A 22,768-nucleotide genomic window follows, 5' to 3' on the forward strand; every position below is an offset into this window, starting at 1 on the left:
CCCTCTTCAGAGGACACAGCACCTCAGCACCACCCTGGACACACACCTGCCGGCGCCTTGGCCACACACCTGCCGGCACCCTGATCAGGAATCTCCCAGCCTTCAGGACCACGAGATGTAAGTTTTCTTATTTACATAAATTACCCAGCCTGTAGTCACTGTCACAGCAGTGCACACAGACCAAGAGAGAAACCCTGAATATTTTGTTGCACTGGCAGAATGTCATGAAGTTGATGAGAGGGACACAGGACACAGGCTTCCGAGCCAGTGAGCCAGGGCAGCCTGGCCTTACAGCTGAGAACTGCCCAGCTTGAGGCAGGGCTGGCGCCGGAAATGGACGGAGTTGAGCGTCAAAGGACTGAGAGAAGCCCTCGAGTGGGACTCTGCCTCTAGGGTCCCGCAAGAGACAGCAACTGTCGCGTCCTGCTGGCTTGTCTTTTTTTTAAGAAGTACAACCCCTCACCCAGTGACCAGTGGACTCATTCCATATCCTCAGAGCCCACATGGAACTGCAATGACGGCATCAGTGTTGTGAAACAGAAGAAATTGCTTTCACACTTTCTTGTGTTGTTTTTAAAGTAATGCAATAATCAAGCCTTTTTTAAAAAACTGTTTACTGTGCTCGCCTCGGCAGCACATATACTAAAAAACTGTTTACGGCCGGTGCCGCGGCTCACTAGGCTAATCCTCCACCTTACGGCGCCGGCACACCGGGTTCTAGTCCCGGTCGGGGCACCGATCCTGTCCCGGTTGCCCCTCTTCCAGGCCAGCTCTCTGCTGTGGCCAGGGAGTGCAGTGGAGGATGGCCCAAGTGCTTGGGCTCTGCACCCCATGGGAGACCAGGAGAAGCACCTGGCTCCTGCCATCGGATTGGCGCGGTGCGCCGACCGCAGCACACTGGCCGCGGCAGCCATTGGAGGGTGAACCAACGGCAAAGAAGGATCTTTCTCTCTGTCTCTCTCTCTCACTGTCCACTCGCCTGTCAAAAAAATAAATAAATAAATAAATAAATAATTTTTTTAAAAAGTTTAAAAAAAAAAAACTGTTTACTACGAAGGTCCCCTTCCTTATTCTGCATAGCTAGGGTTTCTTGTATTGTGTTGTTTCCCTTCTCCACATTGCAGCAAACAACCCCTGTTTAGAAACCTTCCATAAGGAGCCAACGTTGCAGTGTAGCAGGCAAAGCCGCCGCCTGTGATGCCAGCATCCCACGTGAGTGCTGGTTCAAGTCCCAGCTGCTCCACTTCCCATCCAGCTCCCTGCTAATGCACGTGGGCAAAAGCAGTGTGAGGTGGCCCAAGTGCTTGGGTCCCTGCTACCTGCGTGGGAGACCCGGATGAAGCTCCTAGCCATTGCAGCCATCTGGGGAGTGAACCAGCAGGTGGAAGATCTCTCCCTCTCTCTCCTCTCTGTAACTCAGATAAATAAATAAATTGTAAGAAAATACTCCTCATTGCCCTTATGAACAAAGCCGAAATTCCTTCTCGCAGCGTGGGAGCTTTGCCCCTCTCACCTCTCTCCAGTCTGTACCCCCTTCCCTGCTTGCTCCAGCCCCTGGGCTTGCTCTGCCCACACCGTGCTCCTTCTGTCTGAAGGACCTTCATTCCTACCACCTGTGCCGCCTGCACCCCTCCTCCTCCCCCATCCTGGAAGCGAGACAGTGCCTGTTTCTGTTTTATTTATTTCCCCAATATCTACGGCACTGGGCAAGATGAAGACACTGAACAAACATTGGATGGAGGAACGAGTGAGCTGTGAAAGTTCTTCCTGATGCTGACAATGAGTCTGGCGCGAGCTCCACCGCCCTTCTCACAGCGACCCCCGCCTCCTGCTGTGTCTGCAAATGAAGACTCCAGCACCCCTTACGGGACCAGGTCCCTCAGTTCCCGGGCGCATTACAGCAAGGTGCCATTGTTCCAGCAACAAGCACACCAAGCCTAGCCACTGCAGATGGCCAGAACTCCTGAGGGCCCAGGAGCCACGTTCCCTGCTGGGGCTGGGGTATTGGATTTGCAGGAAGCAGAGTCGCCCATACAGTTTCCCAAATCCCACTGGCGTTTTTCTGAGCAATGGCAGTGTGACTCATTTATGGCAGCTATAATTTTTATATCCTCAAAATAACCCTCTGGAGCTGTACTGCGTATAATAAAGCACACTAAATAATCCATTCCTGCCGCCCCCTGCCCGGGGGGTTGGGGAGGTCTCCTGGCCCTGCCACTCCTGGTTCCCATGACGACCCAGGAGGGCCTTTCAGCACTGCCAGCAGCAGCGTGGGCCCTCGCGCTGGGTGGGGCGGTCATGCATCACAGCAGTTGCCTGAGGACTTGGGGCCTGGGGGGTCTTTGGTTTCCAGGAGCTGCAGGGCACCCCAGAGAGCTAATGCGCTTCCAAAAAAGAAAAAGAGGGGCAAGATTGGTGGGTCACCTCTCAATCTTCTTGTCCCCTTCTCAGCTATCAGAGGGGAGGAAAGGAAAAAGCAAGCGAAGTCTTCACACTGGGAGAACTTACTCAGGTTATGCCAGCGCCTCTGCGAGACTGATGCCTATCTGCTTTGTGCGGGCGTTGGAGGACAGGCACCTGCCTCCCGACTTGCTGCCCTTTTTCCATCCCCAGCTATGAATCAGAACCTCAGAGCTACTCCGAGGAGGGCATTTCTAGCAGGTTAGGGACTGGAGTGGATGCACTGGAGTGGGGGGAGGAAGTCGCTAAGGAAACACATTTGGGGTTTAGGTAAATACACCTTGGCGCCAGTTCCTAGGCAAAGTGGCTTCGCTCACTGGGTTGATTTAGAATGCCCTTCTGATATACGACAAAACGTTCAAAGCCAGATGTCACGGAAAATTAAACGCAAAGGTAACCGTTGGGATTCCATGGTTGACTCCAGCCCTGGCTGAAACACATGTGGGGAGGCCCCACATCCACTGGGAACAGCCAGACAGGCTGTTAAATACCCCTCCAAAAATGGCTGTAAATCGTACACCCCCAGATCAGTGCTAGGGTTCCTGAGGCTTCCAAGTGTAGGCCTCAGGGTGTGGGTCCTCAGACCCACGGCAGGATGAGGGCGGCACTGCAGCCACACACATACAGCTAACTCAGCTGTAGGAACCAAGATAACCCAGTGCGGGGCTGAGAACAGCAAACAAGGTAGCTGGGGACTGGGAAACTGCCCTGGGTCCCGTGCCTAAGAACCAGAGGCCAGGAGATGGGAGGGAAGCAAAAGTCTCAGGTGGAGTGGGAGAGAGGCCCCTGGCAGGTGGGTGGGCAGGGCAACTGCAGAGAGCAACTCCACCAGCAGCCCGAGCAGGTGTGCCGGAGCCCACCTAGGAAGAAATCGCGTTATGCCACAGGCCGTAGCTCAGGCAGCTCACAAGAGTGGACGCCAGTGGGAAGGCAGAACGTCCCAAGGGTCAAGGCCATAATGTAGGCGCAGCAGAGGCTTGGTGTAGACAGAAGGCAATAGGCCAGTCACCACTGGCTTGCAAATCTATTCTGTTCCGTGTGCCCAGGACTGACATGCACGGTGATTTATATGTTTGAATTAGAAGGCCTCCCATGAAAATGTACATTTCTGGCTTCTCCTAAAAATTGCAAAATCTGGCCCAAATCCCTCCATATATGGATTCTACAGATATTTACTGAGCATCTACTCTGTGCAAACATTTCTCTACACTGTAAGGATACAGCCTCCGGGTCCTTTCTTGTAACATCCAGCTCAAGCTGTGATGGCTTCCCCTTCTTGCAGAATACGTCTCTAGCTTGCCACAGTCCCTACTCCTCCCTATTGTTAGCTCCTCCTGGCCTACTCTACTCATGAATGCAGCCCCTGGAGTCAGTCCTTCCCTGAGTCCCTCCAACTTGGGCTACCCAGGACCCAAGGGAGAAAGGAGACCCTGAGCCCGAGCAGGTAAGGAGAATGAGTAGGCACATGTGGGATGGAGAGGGGCAACCACCAAGACACAGCTGATGAGTGGCATCTGTCTGGGCTCTGGCCTGGAAAGTGAGGAGCAGCACAGTTCCTGGGATGTGCAAAAGGGACCCAAGTTGTGAGTGGCAGGAGTCACAAGATAGGACAGAGCAGAAGGCTAGGGGACCCGGGCTGCGGAGGATCAGGGACCCAGGCTGAAGCAAGGACGCAGCGCCTGGTGAGAGTGGTCAGGGCGTGAGACCCGGAACAAACCCCAGGGCCACCCAGCCATCCTGTGGGGCCTCCAGGGGAGCCATCAAGAGGCATCTTGGTCCCAGGTAGGGCGACATGCAAGGTGGAGAGGGGCCCACCCTAAGGAGAGGGTGTAGAGAGATGTTTAAGGAGAAGGTTTAGGGAGGGGTGTGGGCATCCTAGGCCACTCTGGGAGCTTCACCAGGTAACAGGAAGGGGTAGAAGGAGCACCGGGGGCAACAGACTGCACCTCTGGACATGGGAGGCCCAGCCAGCCTCTGTTAGCTCTAGGCCAGCAAAAGCCACAGAGACAGCAAGAGGGAGTGACAGGAGCCCACAGGGCGGAAGGAAGCGCCCAACAGAGTGGCGTCTGCACAGCGCTAGTGAGATGGAGTTTGTTTCCATGCCTCTAATCCATAGCCTACGAGAAGGGAGGCACCTGTCCCTTCTGCCCTGCCAGGTGGACCCAGACTGCTCCCGTGCCTTGAGTGGCGGCAGTCAATCTACAGAAGAAGAAAGTCAATCTACAGCCCCTCTGTCTCCGTGCCATGGCTGGGGCTTCCAGCTAACGCCCAAGGCTGCCCTGAGTGTGACGGAGGCCTGAGCACAGCCTACAGCCTCGCGCTTCCTGCTGCCCCAGCCTGGCTCATCTTTCCCCTTCTCAATGACACCCCCGGGAGTCAGCACCAATGGGCCCCCAGGAGCCCCGGGCCGGGGAGGGGACATGGCACTGGGACATTGCATCACCAGTGTCTACAGGTGACGTCCTTTAGTCATGCCCTCTAGCCAGCCGGTGCTCAGAGAGCAGCCTGGGGCCAGAGACCACCCACCACCTGTTCATGAGGTCAAGCGACCGCCAGGCTATGAGGCTGGCTCCTGGGACCGCAAGGCTCGCCTGCACGCACTGCACTTCTGCTGCCCAGTGAAGGGGAGTCAGCACCTACGCTGAACAAGTTGGGGAAGCTGGAGGCCACAGACAGAATCCTCTTCCTGCAAAAGTCCCCCTGGCACACGCAGGCAGGCATTCCCACACGCAGGGCTCTTCACCTTTCCTGACACAGGCCGGGACCTGAACTCAGAGCCACATTTCTAAATGCATGAAAGCCCAAAACGTGACTAGAAAAAAAAATAAAAAAGTATATTGGAAGTTATCAAACATGGCTTTCAAATTATGCTACAGGGGCCAGCACTGTGGCGTTGCAGGTAAAGCTGCTGCCTGCAGTGCCAGCATCCCAAATGGGCAGTGGTTAGAAACTCAGCTGCTCCACTGCTGATCCAGCTCTCTGCTATGGCCTGGGAAAGCAGTGGAAGATGGCCCAAGACCACCGCATGGGAAGACCCGGAGGAAGGTCCTGGCTCCTGGCTTCAGATTGGCACTGCTCCAGCCATTGCGGCCAACTGGGAAGTGAACCATAGGATGGAAGACCTCTCTCCCCCTCTCTCCCTCTCTCTTTGCCTCTCCTTCTCTGTGTAACTCTGACTTTCAAATAAATAAATAAATCTTAAAAAAAAAAAAAAGTTATGGCCGGCACCGCGGCTCAACTGGCTAATCCTCCGCCTTGCGGTGCTGGCACACGGGGTTCTAGTCCCAGTTGGGGCACCGGATTCTGTCCCGGTTGCCCCTCTTCCAGGCCAGCTCTCTGCTGTGGCCAGGGAGTGCAGTGGAGGATGGCCCAAGTCCTTGGGCCCTGCACCCCATGGGAGACCAGGAGAAGCACCTGGCTCCTGCTTTCAGATCAGCACAGTGCACCAGCCGCAGCAGCCATTGGAGGGTGAACCAACGGCAAAAGGAAGACCTTTCTCTCTGTCTCTCTCTCTCACTGTCCACTCTGCCTGTCAAAAAAAAAAAAAAAGTTATGCTACAGTTGTTTGTGCATCTGTACTAATGCCCGGTGTACAAGATTTGGAGGAAGGACAGCAAGTGGCATAATCACAAGGGGATGACGAGCAAAGGGGTGTGTTGGATGTTTGTTACAACTATTACTGTGATTTTTTATTTATTGCTTTATTTATTTCCACTGTATTTAAAAGGCAAGGAGACAGAGAGATGGATGAACAGAGATTCTCTAACTGCTGCTTCACTCCCCAAGTGCCCACAACAGCAGGGCTGGACCAGGCCAAAGCCAGGAGCCCGGAAGTCCACCTGGGTCTCCCACATGGCTGGCAGGGACCCAAGCATCTGAGCCATCCCCTGCTGCCTCCCAGGGTGCACACTAGCAGGAAGCTGGATGGGAAGTGGAGGAGCCAGGACACGCACCAGGCATCCAGATAATGGGACGCAGGTGTCCCAGGTGGTGTCCTAACTGCTGGTGGCCCAAAGCCGGCCCCTGTCAGTATGATTTCTATGACTGAGCTTTACTGCCTATATTAATACTGAAGGGTGATCCATTAGTGAGAAGCAGAGAATCAACCTTATAATACAGAATTCTCCCATGCTCAGGAAATACTGTCCTGTAACCCGCTGTCTCAAATTCTCATCAGAGTGTGAACGGTTGTCCTGGGCCCTTGGTCCAAAATGCACAGGACAGTGGTGGTGGCGAAGCAGAACAGGAGAGCACTGAGCACTGGGAGCCCAGACAGAGGGAGCAGGACAGCCACTGCGGGGAAGACAAGCCCCTATCAGCAAAGTGAAGCCCCCTGGGCTGCCTGCGACTGTCACCACGGTTCTCTGCCTCCCACTGCCTGAGCCTGGCCTCTCCTGAATCAGCGAGCGGATGTGGCCTCCCTGAATGCTCATTAAGAGTAACCAGTGAATTGATTTACTTCGCCCCAGTCCTCAAAGGATGCTGCAGATCAAAAGGTGTCTGGAAAAGTGCTCTTAAAGATGCTGACACCACTCCCAATTACTGGCTTGCCGTGTGCGCCAGGTCCCTGCGCCAGAAACCCAGGCCTCGTTCCCCAGAGCGCGCTGACTCATGGAGGAAAATCAATGTCAGGGATGCGTAAGGGAAAGCAACGAATTTAGGTCGTTGCTGTGGGTTCTTTGTTTGTCTTCAGAGACGTGGGAAATGATCCAGCTATTCTCTCTTGAAAATAGGAATACAGGTATAAAACGCCGTTCAATAAATACCACAAGGATGAAAGGCATCAACCCCATAGAAGTGAGGAGAAAAATCAGGTCAAAAGAGACAGGAGGGGCCAGTGCTGTGGCGTAGAAGGCTAAGCCTCCGCCTGTAGTGCCGGCGCCCCACGTGAGCACCGGTTCAAGTCCCCGCAGCTCCACTTCCAATCCAGCTCCCTGCTAATGCACCTGGGAAAGCAGTGGAGGATGACCCAAGTGCTTGGGCCCTTGCACCTACATGGGAGATCCAAAAAAAGCTCCTGGCTCCTGGATTCAGTCTGGCCCAGCCCTGACCATTGCAGCCATTTGGGGCGTAAGCCTGCAGATGGAAGAGCTCTCTGTCTCTCTCTCTCCTCTCTGTAACTCTGCCTTTCAAATAAATAAATCTTTTTTTTAAAAAGAGAGGCCGGCGCCTCAGCTCACTAGGCTAATCCTCGGCCTGCAGCGCCGGCACTCCGGGTTCTAGTCCCGGTTGGGGCACCGGTTCTGTCCTGGTTGTTCCTCTTCCAGTCCAGCTCTCTGCTGTGGCCCGGGAAGGCAGTGGAGGATGGCCCAAGTGCTTGGGTCCTGCACCTGCATGGGAGACTGGGAGGAAGCACCTGGCTCCTGGTTTCAGATCGGTGCAGCGCCGGCCATAGCAGCCATTGGGGGGTGAACCAACGGAAAAGGAAGACCTTTCTCTCTGTCTCTCTCTCTCTGTTTAACTCTGCCTGTCAAAAAAAAAAAAGAAAGAAAGAAAAGAGAGAGAGAGGAGAGGGAGAGACAGGAACACACACAGCTCAGACACACAGAGCACAAGACTGAGCATGACAAACAGACTAGGGAGAGGGGGAGCCCCCAGCACTGACTAGACCCTCAGGCCCTTCAAAGCAAAGCTTGCCTCACTCATAGACAATAATCTCCCGACCCTGCCCTGAGAGATTAAAAGTTTGGATAAACATCGTAGCAGAAAACATTCCCATTTCTATCTACACTCTGGGAGTCTCTGTTCCTCATTTATTTGTTTGTTGGTCTAATTTTCGTTTATTTATTTATTTATTTATTTTTGTTTGAAAGGCACAGAGAGAGTTCACTCCCCAAATGCTCACAACAGCTAGGCCTGGGCCATGCCAAAGCCAGGAGCCTGGAATCCAATCCTGGTCTCCCACAGGGGTGGCAGGACCCAGGAACGTGAGCCATCACCCACTGCCTCACAGGGTGCACAGTAGCAGGAGGCTGGAACCAGGAGCAGAGCCGGGACTGGACCCCAGGCCCTCTGGTATGGATGTGGGCTTCCCAAGCGGTGTCTGTGCTGTGCCAAGGCCCACTCCTCCTCATTTGTCGAAGCAGAAAAATGTCCTGACGCCTGTTCTTGAAGCAGCGAGCACCACATTTCATTTGTCAAAGACCAAGGTCTTCCACTTACAGAGTGACAGCCCTCACCAGCCTTCAAGCCCACCTACGCTCAGGCTGTGTCAAGTCCTATTGCATGTTCACATAGGCACACGTGTGCCATAGGCACACGACGATACCACGTCATGGTGCCTTCTTGCCTGTGGCTGATACAAGAGGACGGGATGACGCCTGGGCAGGAGGTGGAGTCAGCAGTCACTGCTGAGCTTGCGAGAGACAGGGCCACGGGATCCTCCGTGTCCCACAGCCACCCTTAGGGCCCTGGGCCAGTCCCATCCACAGCCTGTTCCTGGGACCTACTTCTGTTGTTGCGGGCCAGCAAGCACCTTCAAACGCCTTCTGTTCCACCCAGCAGTGTCTGCAAGCCAAGGACAGACAGAGGAGCAGGATTGCATGAAACCCTGAAATCCTCTTGAGATAAACACACGTGGGCAACTTCAGGTCGGAAGTTTTATTCTAAATGCCTGATCCAGCCTGATTGCCGAGGAAGAAAAACACAGGAGCCTCAAGTTGAAGCTACGCCTACAGCCGTGGTTTGAATGTTCCCTCCAAAACCAATGCTGAAATTCAATTGCAATGAGGATGGTATTAAGAGGTGGGGCCTTTAAGAACGCTCTGCCTGGTTAATTCTGTTATCTCAGGAGTGGGCAGGTTCACATCCCCACCCCTCCCTCGCACATACTCATTTCCCTTCCGCCCGCAGCAGGAGGCCCCACCAGATGCTGCAGCCACGCTCTCAGGCCTCCCAGCCTCCAAAACCGTGAGCTGAATAAACATCCATTGTTTATAAATGACCCAGTCTGTCTTAGCAGCAAAAAAAAAAATTGACTAGGACAGTCTGTTTTCAAATGTTTTATAATGATGCAGGCAGAGGTTTAGGCCAGCACACAGAAGTGCAGCAGACATACATGAACCCTGCTTTGCCCCAGGCACGGTGGATACAGAACGTGTGAGACAGTCCCGTGGAACACACAGGCAGGACTCCCAGGCTTCTTACCACCCATGTCCATCCACGTAGTGCTCATTTCTTGGACGATAAGGAACCCAGCATTAATTCTCTACTTATCACAACCACCTGACAAGCAGGGTTTGATTATATTATATACCCACTTTGCAGCTGGGAAAACCGAGGTAGAGAGGCCACAGAGAGACCATGGAGACCCAGGGCTACTTTGTGTGTGGAATCCAGGGCGAAAGAAGCAGGGCCCTCAGGAAAGTGCCTCCAGGGGCACTGCGGGGGGGTACACTTAGGGGAGGGGCAAAGAGGCCAAAGGGCAGAGATGACCTGGGGAGGAAGAGTGCGGGTAGGCCAGCCCTGAGTCCCTGTCCACTCAATGCTGACGGTTACTCTCCTGCTTTTCAATGCCCACAGCCCGTGCCCTGGTCTTCTAGGGAATGTGCCCTGTGGTTTTGGGGGAGACTCTCACAAGAGTGGGTCCATGGGGCCGGCACTGTGGTGCAGCAGGTTAAAGCCCTGGCCTGAAGCGCCAGCATCCCATATGGACGCTGGTTTGAGTCCCAGCTGCTCCTCTTCCGATCCAGCTCTCTGCTGTGGCCTGGGAAAGCAGTAGAAGATGCCCAAGTCCTTGGGCCCCTGCACCCATGTGGGAGACCTGGAAGAAGCACCTGGCTCCTGGATTCGGATCAGCCCAGCTCTGGCCGTTGCAACCATCTGGGGAGTGAACCACTGGATGGAAGACCTCTCTCTGTCTCTACCTCTCTCTGTAACTCTTTCAAATAAATAAAATAAATCTTAAAAAAAAAAAAAAAGGGTGGGTCCACAACCTCACTGGCACAACCATGCGGTATCTCACCCCTCTGACTGCAGTACCGGGCCCACACTGTGGGTGAAAGCACAAACCATCACATCACATCACAGTCCTTTCCTGAGACTGGGAAAACCAACGCTGTTTAGGGTGCCATTGGGGTGAAGCTCGGGACCACTCGTGGGCATGCCATGTGCAGCCTGTCTACCAAGGACGAGACTGAAGCCAGCCCACAGAGGCCATCAGGAGATGAGAGTGGGGCAGCCACACTGGCCACAGAGGCCTTAAGATGGCTGGGACATGCACAGAGCAGAATGCAAGGGAGAGGCTGGCTGGCTGGGAGAAGCAGCAGCAGGACCGGCTGGGTCTCTGCAGCTGAGTGACGGGCAGCATGAGCGTCCACTGGGCCAGGCACTTGCGGATACGTTCTGCATGGAACTTCACACTTAGAGCTGACTCCATCCCCGCCCGCTGGAGGGACCCTGTATGTGGGTGGCCCTTGCTGGACCTGGTGAACTCAGGTGAACCTGGTGGGCTCAGCTGAGAAGACACGGCAAGGAGAGGTGGTGATGCAGAAGACAGCATCTTTGGAGAACTTGCCTCCTCAGGGTGGCAAGAGGCCCGAGGACCCAAGGAGAGCTTTGCTTGGGAGCGCTTTCATCCACAGATGCTCATTTAATCACTTGTGTAGAGGCAAAACCATCGTGTCCTGCAGGGGCCGAGCTACCGCAGGAAAAGTCGGATTCTACAGCAAGAACTACTTGGAGCAAGGGCTCCTTAGCACTGCAGCCTCCCCACTCTTTATTTTCCTATAATTATGTCTCCAAACACTGCCAGCTCCTGGGCTATTTGCAAGCATAAGCTCAGACACCTCAGTGTTCCCATCTGCACAAGGATCATCATTCACACTTTGAGGGTGAATTCTGGCTGAGCAAGGAGCCTCAGGAAGACGGGACTGTGGACTGTGGACAGTACATCCTGTCTGAGGCAGCCCTACTTCAGACCTGCTGACAAACACCCCAACTGGCCACGAGGTATGACCCAGGAGATTCGGTGCACCACTTTCCATCACAGTAGAAGGGAGGGAATAAATCCAGTGTCCACCAGCAGGAGACAGGATAGAATAACTGAGCTACATCTGTGCGATGCAGTCCAGTACTCAGAGAGGTTAAAAAAAGAACAAAGCTCTCTGTAGACAGGGAAAGACTGCCAAGATATTTTATTCAGTGAAATAATAGCAAACAACTGCAAAGTTGTCAACCAAGGCTTACAGCATGCTATCTTCAATGCAAGAGAGGGATACAAATTAGGATGTGTATTTCTGTTTGCTTGGATTTGCATAAAGAAGCCCTGAAACTATTTTGGTAACAAGGCAGTGAGCAATGGAACAGGTGGAGACACGTGGGAGACAGGTGGGAAGCATCCCTTTCAAGGTTTGCCTTTCAGTGGTCTCCATTTTTGAATTGTAGGTATTCAAAATAATAATAAAACAATAACACATAATTATATGAAATATATGTTTTCATGATATAGACCAAATGTTAAAAAAAAAAAGTTGCATTAGAGAGGCTGGCACTGTGACACAGCAGTTAAGCCGTAACACCCCGAAGTGGAGCACCTGTTCAAGTCCCGGCTCCCAATCCAGCCTCCAGCTAATGCACCTGGAAGGGCAGCAGACAATGGCTCAAGTGCTCAGGCCCCTGCCACCCAGTGTGAGACCCAAGTGGAGTCCCCAGCTCCAGCCTGGACTGTTTCGGCCATTTGGCAAGTGAAAAAAGATAATTAGAGAAAAACCTGGAGCAGACCCGCTGCACCGGGCTGGGCTCTGCAAGTCCACAGAGCATCTAACGCGCGTCAACCCCGTGCCCCAGCTCACCGGGCCTGTGACACGGCGTTGCTTTTCAGGAACACACACTGTGTGTCGAGTGAGGAATCTCTCCTGTGATCTCCCACGATTCCCCACCCCGGCTCAGGGCCACCGCTGGCTCCACCTCCCAGCCCACACAGGTGGCAGTGGCTTGGGCCTGGCTCCCCACCCTGGCACCGCGTTGCAGCCTCAGGTCTGGGAAGCAGCCACTTTTCTACCTGCTGAAGCTCAGGTTGCTTCACCGGCCCACAGGTCCTGCTGCCCCAAGCACCTGACCCCTTCCGGGAGGTTGGACTCGGCAGTCCCTTGCCTCTCTCTTCGGTATAAACCACCAGCACCGGGTGGGTATTCAGCCCAGTGATTAAGCCTAAGTCAACTGCACACCTGCATTGGAGGACCCAGCTTTGATCCCTGGCTCCCTGCTAATAATGCACACCCTGGGAGGCAGCCATGCTGGCTTCCATACCTGAGTCCCTGCCACCCACCACCCACATGGGAGGCTTCGATTGAGTTCCTGGCCCCAGGCCCAGCTCCAGCCATTGTGGGCCTTTGGGGAGGCAGTGGATGGGGGAGATATTTCTCTCTCTCTTCCTCAAATAGACAATTATAAAGCAAAACAAACTTTTAAAGAGCCCTCCACGGCAACAGCTGGGCTACCCCAGGGTGACCACCACAGCACATGTACCACTTGTTTTGATGCGAGCCAGATTCTGAGAGTGAGTGGGGTTCGTTTCCTGCACCCCCGGCCTCCATCACGGCACACTCTCTCCATGGTAACGCTTGAACCACTCTGTGCAAACGCTCTCTTCTCTTTGCTTAAAACTATTCAGCAGAAAATCCACCCAAGTCAATCAGCGCAGAGGCACTTATTAAACACCTTTCCCAAAGTTAAACATCTCTAACGAGGGGCTGTGAACGGCCTGCCTCCAAAGTGGCATTTCCCCGAGTCACAGGCTGAACACAGCGCGAAGGAAAAGCACCACGCACTTACCCAGAGCCAGAAAAGGTCAGCACGCCACGCTCCGTGCGCCTTCACGAAAAAGCCCGGGGACCTAGGGCTGAGGTTTTCAGGGAACAGGGCACACACTGCTGGCCCCCCAAATGCCTCCCTCTGCCTCCTAGCCACTCTCCGTGCAGCTGGCCAAGGCCTATTTGCCGAACTCATTAAAGGACAGAACATTGGAAGCCTTTGAAATAAAACGCTCTGTGATTTTGCACAATCATGAGGGTTTCCAGCAGGCTGAAGGCAAAAAAGGTTTTCCTGGCTGGAACAAGGCAGAGAGAGACGGAAGGAAAAATCTAACAAATACAGGTCAGGGGGTCCCTGTGGGTGCTGGGGTTTGTGTTTGCTTTGCTCATTTTCACCGAGAGGATTTGTCTCTTCTTTGCCTTCGCTTCCAGTGCTGGGGTTTGTTGCTGGCCCTCGACAGTGATTTGGAAACCCACTAAATTCCATCCAGGGCTGTGTTGTCCCATAAAATATTAAGTGTGGTCTGACTCTGCGCAGAAACTCCCCTCTGCGAGGCTTGCAGACCGCTACCAAGGACAGCCTGGTTTTCCCACAAGCAAGGCTGGAGCTCGCAAAACAGCAATTATTTCCTAAGCTTAGCTGCACCTGACCTGGAAGGGCTCTGATGGGCTGGGAAGTGGCGATTCTTGATTCTGGGCTCCCAAGCCTGCGAAAGAATGTTTGGCTAGAAAAATAAGATTCTTGTGTTCTTACGAATTATAAAAGCATCTATGATGATAGCCCACAATTATTCCGTAAGGCAAATTAAAGATAATATTACAAAAACATAGTACATCATAGTGCTCTGCTACTTGCATATAAACCTAGCTTGTTACTCTAGCACGAAGCAGGTTAAATGAGCTGGCAGAAAATCTCTTGTTAGGGGGAGCCAAAGCACCGTGCCAGCGTAAAGCCTGCAGTCTCAAGAGCGTGAATTCGAATGGGTAAATTGTGTACATAATGTAGCTGGTCAAGTCCAACAACTTAATCTGACACTGCGAATTACAGATACACAGCGCCCTCCCCCAGAACAAACAGGACTCTCCCAGGTACTCACCCAGACCACCCTGCCGAATGTCTGTGCGTGTGGCTCCACCAACGATAAACTGAGGGCTGGGACACAACTCCTGGAAGTGATTTGGGACAAAACACAAGTCACCAGGTGCCCATGACGGTGGCCGCATCAGAGAGGCAGAACTGAAAGCTGGAGAAACTAGGAGACCATCTACTGCACACACGTGGTCTTCGTGCCAAGGGCTCTGAAGCCCAGAGAAGGGAGGACACCCTCCCAGAGTCACACAGCTCAGGGAGAACACAGCAGGAGCCAAAGCCCGGAGTCCCTGCCGCGAACGGCCTTTGGATTGCTCTGCCTGTTGTGTGTGTTGTGTGCATTTTCATTGCGCGTTGTGTGTGTTGTGTGGGTGTGAAGAGGGGGTGGGGCACAGAGAGGTAGGAGAAAGGCACCAGCTGAGATAACTAGGCGATGACAGAGGATCCCACCCATCCAGACACCGCCCCTATTTACACAGAGAGAGGAGTAGAACAGGGTTTAGCAAAATGCTCCGCACCCTGTGGACACTCGTTAAATACCTGACTAAGTGATAATGATCCCTTGTGCAGGTGGAAACGCTGAGGTGTCAGGAAGTGCCATTTCCAGAGACACCATCCCCTGGCTGACCTGCGCTGCCTCCCCTCCCAGCTCTGCCTGGCACGAGGTCTGCCTGCCTTCTTTGTTTCCCAGCAAGGGTTTATTCTGTGCCTGCTCCACTCACTATGGCAGGCAGGGGAAAGGGGGAGCAGGGGGAATGGGGAACAGAAAGAAAGAAAACACTTGGCCTCCAAGGGCTTTCAATCTGTGTGGGAAACCGAGACTGGCACTCATGACACAGCCAGAGGCAAAGGGCTAGCACATAACGATGGAACGCAGACGACGTCCACAAAGACAGGAAAGTCGGAAATGCCCGACAGCCATGAAGGCTGAAAGACTGTTCCCGTGGGAGATGGCGCACGTCTGTCGGAGAGGCAGGGCGTTCAGCACACGGAAGGGCCCGCGTGGGGGCCCAGCTCTGCTGCTGACTCCAGCTTCCTGCTAATGTGCACCTGGGAGGCAGCAGGCAATGGTCCACATACCTGGATCCCTGCTACCCTAACGGGAGACCTAGATTGAGTTCCAAGTCCCTGGTTTTGGTTTGGCCCAATCCTAGCTGTAATGGACACTTGGGGTAGTAAACCAGAGGATAGGAGCTCTTTCTCTCTCTCTCTCTCTCTCTCTCTCTCTCTTTCAGATGGACAGATAGATGGATAGAAATGCAGGATTCAGGGGACATCTATAGACTGGTACCCAAAGAAGGCCTGGGTCTGCCCGACCACCACATTGTTTGAGGGAGAAGAACAGGACCCCAAGAAGCAAAAGAAGTCTGCCACATTGACTCGGAGGCACCCAGGCTGTGTGACATCAGGACTATCTGACTGGCGCCGTGGCTCACTTGGTTAATCCTCCGCCTGTGGAGCCGGCATCCCATATGGGCACCGGGTTCTAGTCCCGGTTGCTCCTCTTCCAGTCCAGCTCTCTGCTGTGGCCCAGGAGGGTAGTGGAGGATGGCCCAAGTGCTTGGGCCCCTGCACCTGCATGGGAGACCAGGAGGAAGCACCTGGCTCTTGGCTTCAGATCAGCGCAGTGCCGGCCATAGTGGCCATTTGGGGGGTGAACCAATGGAAGGAAGACCTCTCTCTCTCTCTCTCTCTCTCTCTCTCTGTCTATAACTCTACCTGTCAAATAAATTTAAAAAAAAAAAAAAAAGACTCGTTCCTCTCACCCAGAGTGGCACTAAGTGGTTTGTGGGCGGAAGGAATGTTTATTTTACTAGTCTTATTCACTGGTATTATCCAAAATGCGCCCCCTCATCCAGAAAAAAAAAAATTAAAACAACCAAGAAATGCCAGGACTGCTGCACTGTGAGGGAATCCCTAGGTTTGCAGAGATGAGGAGCCTGCATGGCCACGCTGTGCCCGAAGAACTCGCCCAGGCCTTCTCCTGCCCGAGCTTCCTGCTGGAACTCAGACTAGAGGATGGAAGATGCAGGCTCCCACAGGCCCACACGCGTGCCTCTTTTTTTCCCCTTAATAGCAATCGTGCGTTTTCAGTAATAATGTTCCTCTCGATCGAGTAAAGGACCCACACTGTGCACAAATATGAATTCCGGGGAGCGGGCATCAGCAAGCAATCCAAGGCAGGAAGTGACTTACACTGCACTTCTCCGGGATGCTGGCTCCGTGGAAGCGCCTACTCCCCTCCCCCAGGGCGTTCCCACACCCATCGGTCTGCATTTCCCACCACATCCTCTCTCCTGCAATGACAATGGCCACTCACCCTCTGCCTTCTCCTTCTGACGCCTCATTGAATGAAGCACTCACCCATTACTCATTCAAGTCTCCCTAGAACTCAATGAAGTAGAAAATACTATTATTCCCTTGCATAACTGAGGAGACTGGGTCTCAGGGAGCTTAGTAACTTCCCCCATGGTTATCCTCTAGCAAAGGCAGGCAGAAGTCCAGAACCCCAATGCACCTGACACCCAAGCCCTTGCTCTTAACTACTCTGCTGCCGGCCAGCCGGCCAATTGTCCATCCGCCTCTCCCTGACTAGTTGCAGTCCACAAAGAGTCCTCTTGAGCACCTTCACACAACCAGCATGCATTAAACCATGGCTGGATTGAAAATTCCAGATTCACAAATGCACAAGGGAGCACCTGGACAAAGGGTGGCGGCCGCAGACTCAAGTCCCTGCCTCTGCCCCTTCTGCTAATCTCCCAACACTTCAGTGCTCACTGTCTCTCTTCCCGGGGCTCCTTGTCATGCAGCTCCTATCTCTGAATTTCTTCTTAAGATCAATAAACTACTTAATTGTCGCAAGTGGACACTTCAGAAGAGAGCATCATTGACTGGTCCACGCCAGGGTCTGCTCATGCGGGCTACTCCTCAAACCACAGAGGCACTGCCCTAGCACAGTGGGGACGCCTGGGCAGGAGGATGAGAGAAGCAGCCGCCAGGAGCGCTCCCTGATCCTGCACAGCCAGTCGTTTTGCTTGTGACGGAACTGTTGTTCTGCCTAATAGCAGTGGGAAAAACTGCCTTAGGAGTATGAACAACCAAAAGCTCATCCTGAGAGTCCCAGCTTGACCTTGAGATCTTTATCTGGGCAAACTTGTTGTCCAACCCTTGAGACAAGCGCCCAGGCGAACCCTGTGCTTCGCAGCCTCGGACAAGGCAGACACCCCTGCAGAGACAGGAGCTCCAGACAACATCCAAGTATTCGTCTTTATGTGTTATGGGAAGGGCAAAAACACCTAGTATGCAGCCTAGGATATATAATTATAAACAACCTACAATATATGACATATAATATAGATCCCTGCTCCTTTTTTCCAAAGGCAGATAAGAATTAACATCTCTGGGGGCACCAAAATGATAAGAGCTGCATCTGGGCAGCTGACTTAGAAATCCCCCAAGAAATTAGAAGTCATCCTCAAAAGTGAAACAAAAGCAAGTGAAGCAAAGAAAAGAATCCACCTGCCTAGAAAATGGGCAAAGGACTTGCATGGGCATTTCTCCAGGGCACACCTACAAGTGATCAATAAGCACAAGAAAAGATGCTCAACTCAGGAAGCGTTAGGAAAATGCACAGCAAAAGCACAACGAGAAACCACTTCACACCCACGAGGATGACTACCGTCCCAAAAAACCAGGAAATACCAAACAGCAGCAAGGATGTGGGAAAGCAGGGATCCTGTGCACCACTGGTGGGAATGTAAAATGATGCAGCCGCTGTGTAAAACAGGGTGGCGATTCCTCAAAACCTGAGATAGTATTACGCCATGATCCGGCAATCCCACTGCTGCATATCTAGCCGAAGAACTGGAATCAGTGATATTGGCACACCCGTGTTCACAGCAGCGTGATTCATAGCAGCCAAAAGGCGGAAGCAACCCAAGTGTCCATCAATGGATGAGTGAATAAAATGTAGCATGTGATACGACTGAGCCTGAAAAAGAAAGGAAGGGGCCGGCGTTGTGGTGCCTGGGTGAGGTTGAGGCCTACGACGCCGGCATCCCATATCAGAGCGCTGGTTGAAGCCCTGACTGCTCTGCTTCTGATCCAGCTCCCTGCTAATGTGCCTGGGAGGACAGCAGAGGATGGCCTAAGAACATGGGCCTTGCCACCCAGGTGGGAGACCAGGATGGAGTTCTAGGCTCTTGGCTTCAGTCTAGACCAGCTCCGGCCATTGCAACAACATGGGGGGGGGGGGGGGGTGAATCATCAGCCTCTCTCTCTCTCCGCTCCCTCCCTCTCTCCCTCTCTCTCTTCCTGTCTCTATTTCTCAGCCTTTCAAATAACTGAATAAAAATTTTTTTAAAAAAAGGGGGGTGGGGGGTGTGAGTGGGTGGGGAAGAAATTCTGACACATGCTACAACACGGATAACCTTGAGGTGTGTCTGATTCTACTTATATGAGGCACCCAGCATAGCCAGGTTCTTGGTCAGGAAGTAGAATGGTAGCTTGCAGGGGCTGGGGCATTGCTGTTTAATGGGTCCAGGGTTTCAGTTCTGCAAGATGAAGAAGGTTCTGGAGATGGAGTGTGGCGATGATTGCACGGCAGCGGGAATGCATCAAGCTTTATGTTATGTGGACTTTACCACAATCTAAAAATAAGTAGGGGGTTGGCACTGTGGCATAGCAGGTAAAGCCACCTCCTGCAGTGCCAGCACCCCATATGGGTGCCAATTCAAAACCTGGCAACTCCACTTCTGATCCAGTTTTCTTCTATGGCCTGGGAAAGCAGTAGAAGATGGCCCAAGTCCTTGGGCCCCTGCACCCACATGGGAGGCCAGGAAGAAGCTCCTGGCTCCTGGCTCCTGGCTTCAGATCAGCCCAGCTCCGGCCATTGCATCCATTTGGGGAGTGAACCAGTGGATAGAAGACCTCTCTATCTCTCCCTCTCTCTGTCTGCCTCTCAAATAAATAAATAATCTTTTAAAAATATTAAGGGGGCTAGCACTGTGGCGCAGCAGGTTAATGCCCTGGCCTGAAGCACCAGCATCCCACATGGGCACTGGTTCTAGTCCTGGCTGCTCCTCTTTCAATCCAGCTCTCTGCTATGGCCTGGGAAAGCAGTAGAGGATGGCCTGAGTTCTTGGGCCCCTGCACCCATGTGGGAGACTCAGAAGAAGCTCCTGGCTTTGGATTGGTGCAGCTCTGGCTGTTGTGGCCATTTGGGGAGTGAACCAGCAGATGGAAGACCTATATCTCTCTATTTCTAACTCTCTCTGTAACTCTATATTTCAAATAAATAAAATAAATCTTTAAAAAAAAATAGCTAGTATTCTATGGCACACCAGAGAGTAATTCCAGTCTAAAATTGTGTATTATATATTTTAAAATAATTAGAAGTGTCCAGAGATTCCCTTTACATAAAAACAATAAATATTTGAAGATGAAAATACCAATTACCCTGACTGGAGCATTACGTGGTGCATCTATGTACTGGATATCATACTGTACCCCATAAATTCATAACACGAATATTATGTGCTCACTAAAATTTTTTAACATGAAAATGAATTTAAAGGGAAGGAGGAAAACTAGGCAAAGGTTAACTGATGCATGACTGACTACAAAAGGAAGTGCTGTTCCCTCCTCAGCCCCATCTCAGCCCCTCCCCTCAACTCCACTTGAAGTGGCACATTCTTTATCCCAAATACTTGGGACCAGAAGTGTTTTGATTTCAGATGTTTTCAGATTTTGGCATACTTACATACACAGGGTGAGATATCTTGGGGATGCAACTCGGGCACATGTGTCTGTATCTCTTTTTATTTTTACTTTTATTTTTATTTGACAGACAGAGAGAGACAGAGAGAAAGGTCCTCCCTCCGTTGGATCACCCCCAGATGGCCACTACGGCCGGAGCTATGCCAATCCAAAGCCAGGAGCCAGGTGCCTCTTCCCAGTCTCCCATGCAGGTGCAGGAGCTCAAGCACTTAGGCCATCCCCCACTGCCCTCCCAGGCCGCAGCAGAGAGCTGGACTGGAAGAGGAGCAACCAGGACTAGAACCTGGCGCCCATATGGGATGCCAGCACCACAGGCAGAGAATTAACCCAGCAAGCCACGGCACCGGCCCCATGTGTGTCTGTATCTTATACTCACAGCCTGAAAGAAAGTTTATACGATATTTCCAGTGCACACAACCCGTCACGTGAGGTCCAGCGGGCAGTCTTCCACTTGTGGCATCAGGTATACACACAAACATTTTCAGATTTGGGATTTAAAGTTTTCAGATCGGGGTGCTCAGCCGAACATCCCAAGTCCCTGTGACATCCTTTTATGCCTCTAGTGAGCACTTCTTCCTCCTGCCCTTGGCGTCAGCCCTCCCGCAGTTTCTGCCGGTGCAGAGACCACAGCCCATTCCTCCACTCCCCGCAGCCGCCCTCCCAAACAAGGCAGCGCTGATGCCTGGCACAGAACGGTGGCTGAGAAGCCGCCTGCTCAGACAGGACACGGCTATCACCCTCGCAGTCACCGCCCAAGACTGATTTCCCACTTGGATTTGCCCTCGCCCACGGTGACCAGTAGGTTTCAGAGGGCCCTGGGGAGAAGGGCCAGGGTAGACAGAAGGGAGACGTGGAGAAGGACTTATTCCCAGAGGTGCAAACTGTGGTGCTAAACCAATAGGGTGGAGATAGAGGAGCAGGGAGAGCTGGAGTGGAGCGGGGATTTTGATCATTTCCAGAGAATTATTCCCTTCCTATCTTCCCTTTCGAACACTGCCAGGCAAACAGGAACCATGCCCTGATGCTCCTGTTATCAAGGCCAAGGCCGCTGAGTATGTTCACCGAACAGCTCACCTTCTGAGACTCAGGTGTCGCACAGAACAGAGACCTCAGGCTGGTGGCCCCAGTTCTCACAAGCACTCTAGGTGAAGGGGGCTCTGGCCCTCACAGGGAAATCATTCAAGAAGGGCCACCCAGGGAGAAGTCGCAGGCCTGGGTTTGGGGAGGACAATTCTCTGTCTCCTGACCTTGGGCTTTGTGGACATCAGTAAAGGCATCCAGGAGCCCCCGGCTTCCACTGCATCCACAGAGCCACGGCTCCGCCCTGACAAAGCAGTGGCCACTCAGGGACCCTTCAGCCGGAGGGCTGTCCTCACGACCCAGGGCTGACCACATCTAGCACTGGCTTGTCCCACTGTGCTCTGGCCCCGGGGGCCTGGGCGACACCTACCACATATTCTGTGGTAATATAATCAGATTTATCTTTGTTTTATCTCCCAGAAAAATAAGGAGCTAATGGCACACCTTCACAGATGACAAAACTGATGCTCACCAAGGTTACTTATCTGTCCACAGTGAGGCAAGATTCAAATCTAACTTGTCTCTGGTCCCAGAGCCCAAGTCGGTTCTTCCTCACTGCCTCTGAAAACAGCTTTTAAAAGCAGAGGAGGCGAGAAGGGTCTGAAACGGGGGAATCAGGAACTCGGGAGGCACAGCAGCCACGTCTCCCTCAACTCCACCCTGGCCAGACTCAAGGGGTCCCCACCCCACCCGGCACTCACAGAGGCCGCCTCCTTACCGTGGGCCGCTTCCACACAATGCCTTGAGTCTGGGGGGAGTGTGGTCCCAGTTCCTTAAAGCCCAAAGCTGACGGACAAGCTGGGAACTCTGGGTCCTTAAATAGGACCCCTGAGTCCAGGCACTGTTGCCTCAGGGTCTCGAAGTCCTGGCCCAAGTACTTCACGGCTTTCTGGATGGAGCCAAGACCTTCCGCAGCCGCCCGCTGCCTGGACACGCCAGCTGCCAGGGCTGCCATGGCCCAGGGCTCTGCGGGATGGACACAGGGCAGGCGGCTGTGTTCTCAGACACCTACCCCACTGGGAGGGGAGCTATAAGGCAGCACGGACGGAGGTGGAGCAGGTAAACGTTTCTCCCCAGGGCCCACTGCAGAGGGAAGTGAGTCACAGCTAGAAACAAATATGTACCCAAGGTGCACACGCACCTGCCCCACCTCCTCCGTCTGCCTCTCCTAGACAACTTGGAGGCTGCTGGGAACCTTCCAGGGCCCATCCCAGGTCATTAGCCCAAGAAATCCCTCAGGATCCCAAGCACCTTCACCTCTTGGTAAGACCTATTGCCCAGCATCAGACCCAGGGACTGACGAGACGGCTGGGGGCACGGCTTGAGGTAGGGGCTCCCCGAGGAATGGGATGAATGGTTCTGAACAGGAGGACAAGGGGCTGCAGGGGTCTCCTTTCCAAGCAGGGAAGTGTGGTTCCCTCTCTTCCAGCAGGGCCACCGTATCAGACAAGGGTAGGTTCAGAGTGAGTCGCGCTGGAGGGAGGCTCCACACGAGTGAAAGTCTGCGCCTCTGACCACCTCGGTCGCTGTCCCAGCTCCACCAGGAATCGGCTCTGCTACCTTGAGCGAGCTACCTAATCCCCTGTCCCTTGCACTTTCCCCTGTGTAA

General features: G+C 53.1%; 1 protein-coding gene across 1 annotated transcript in view; it reads right to left on the bottom strand.

Moving 5' to 3' along the window:
- Positions 1-22,114, bottom strand: part of CAPN8 (calpain 8) — a 70,630-nt gene extending 48,516 nt beyond the window's left edge. Inside the window, exons 1-2 of the mRNA XM_062211336.1 lie at positions 21,878-22,114; positions 14,309-14,378 (exon numbers count right to left, since the gene is read on the bottom strand). Coding sequence (XP_062067320.1) covers positions 14,309-14,378; positions 21,878-22,114 — 307 coding nt within the window. The remainder of the gene's footprint in view (positions 1-14,308; positions 14,379-21,877) is intronic.
- Between the last annotated feature and the right edge of the window lie 654 nt (positions 22,115-22,768).

Source organism: Lepus europaeus, chromosome 14, assembly GCF_033115175.1.
Source record: "Lepus europaeus isolate LE1 chromosome 14, mLepTim1.pri, whole genome shotgun sequence".
In the NCBI taxonomy this organism is placed as follows: domain Eukaryota; kingdom Metazoa; phylum Chordata; class Mammalia; order Lagomorpha; family Leporidae; genus Lepus; species Lepus europaeus.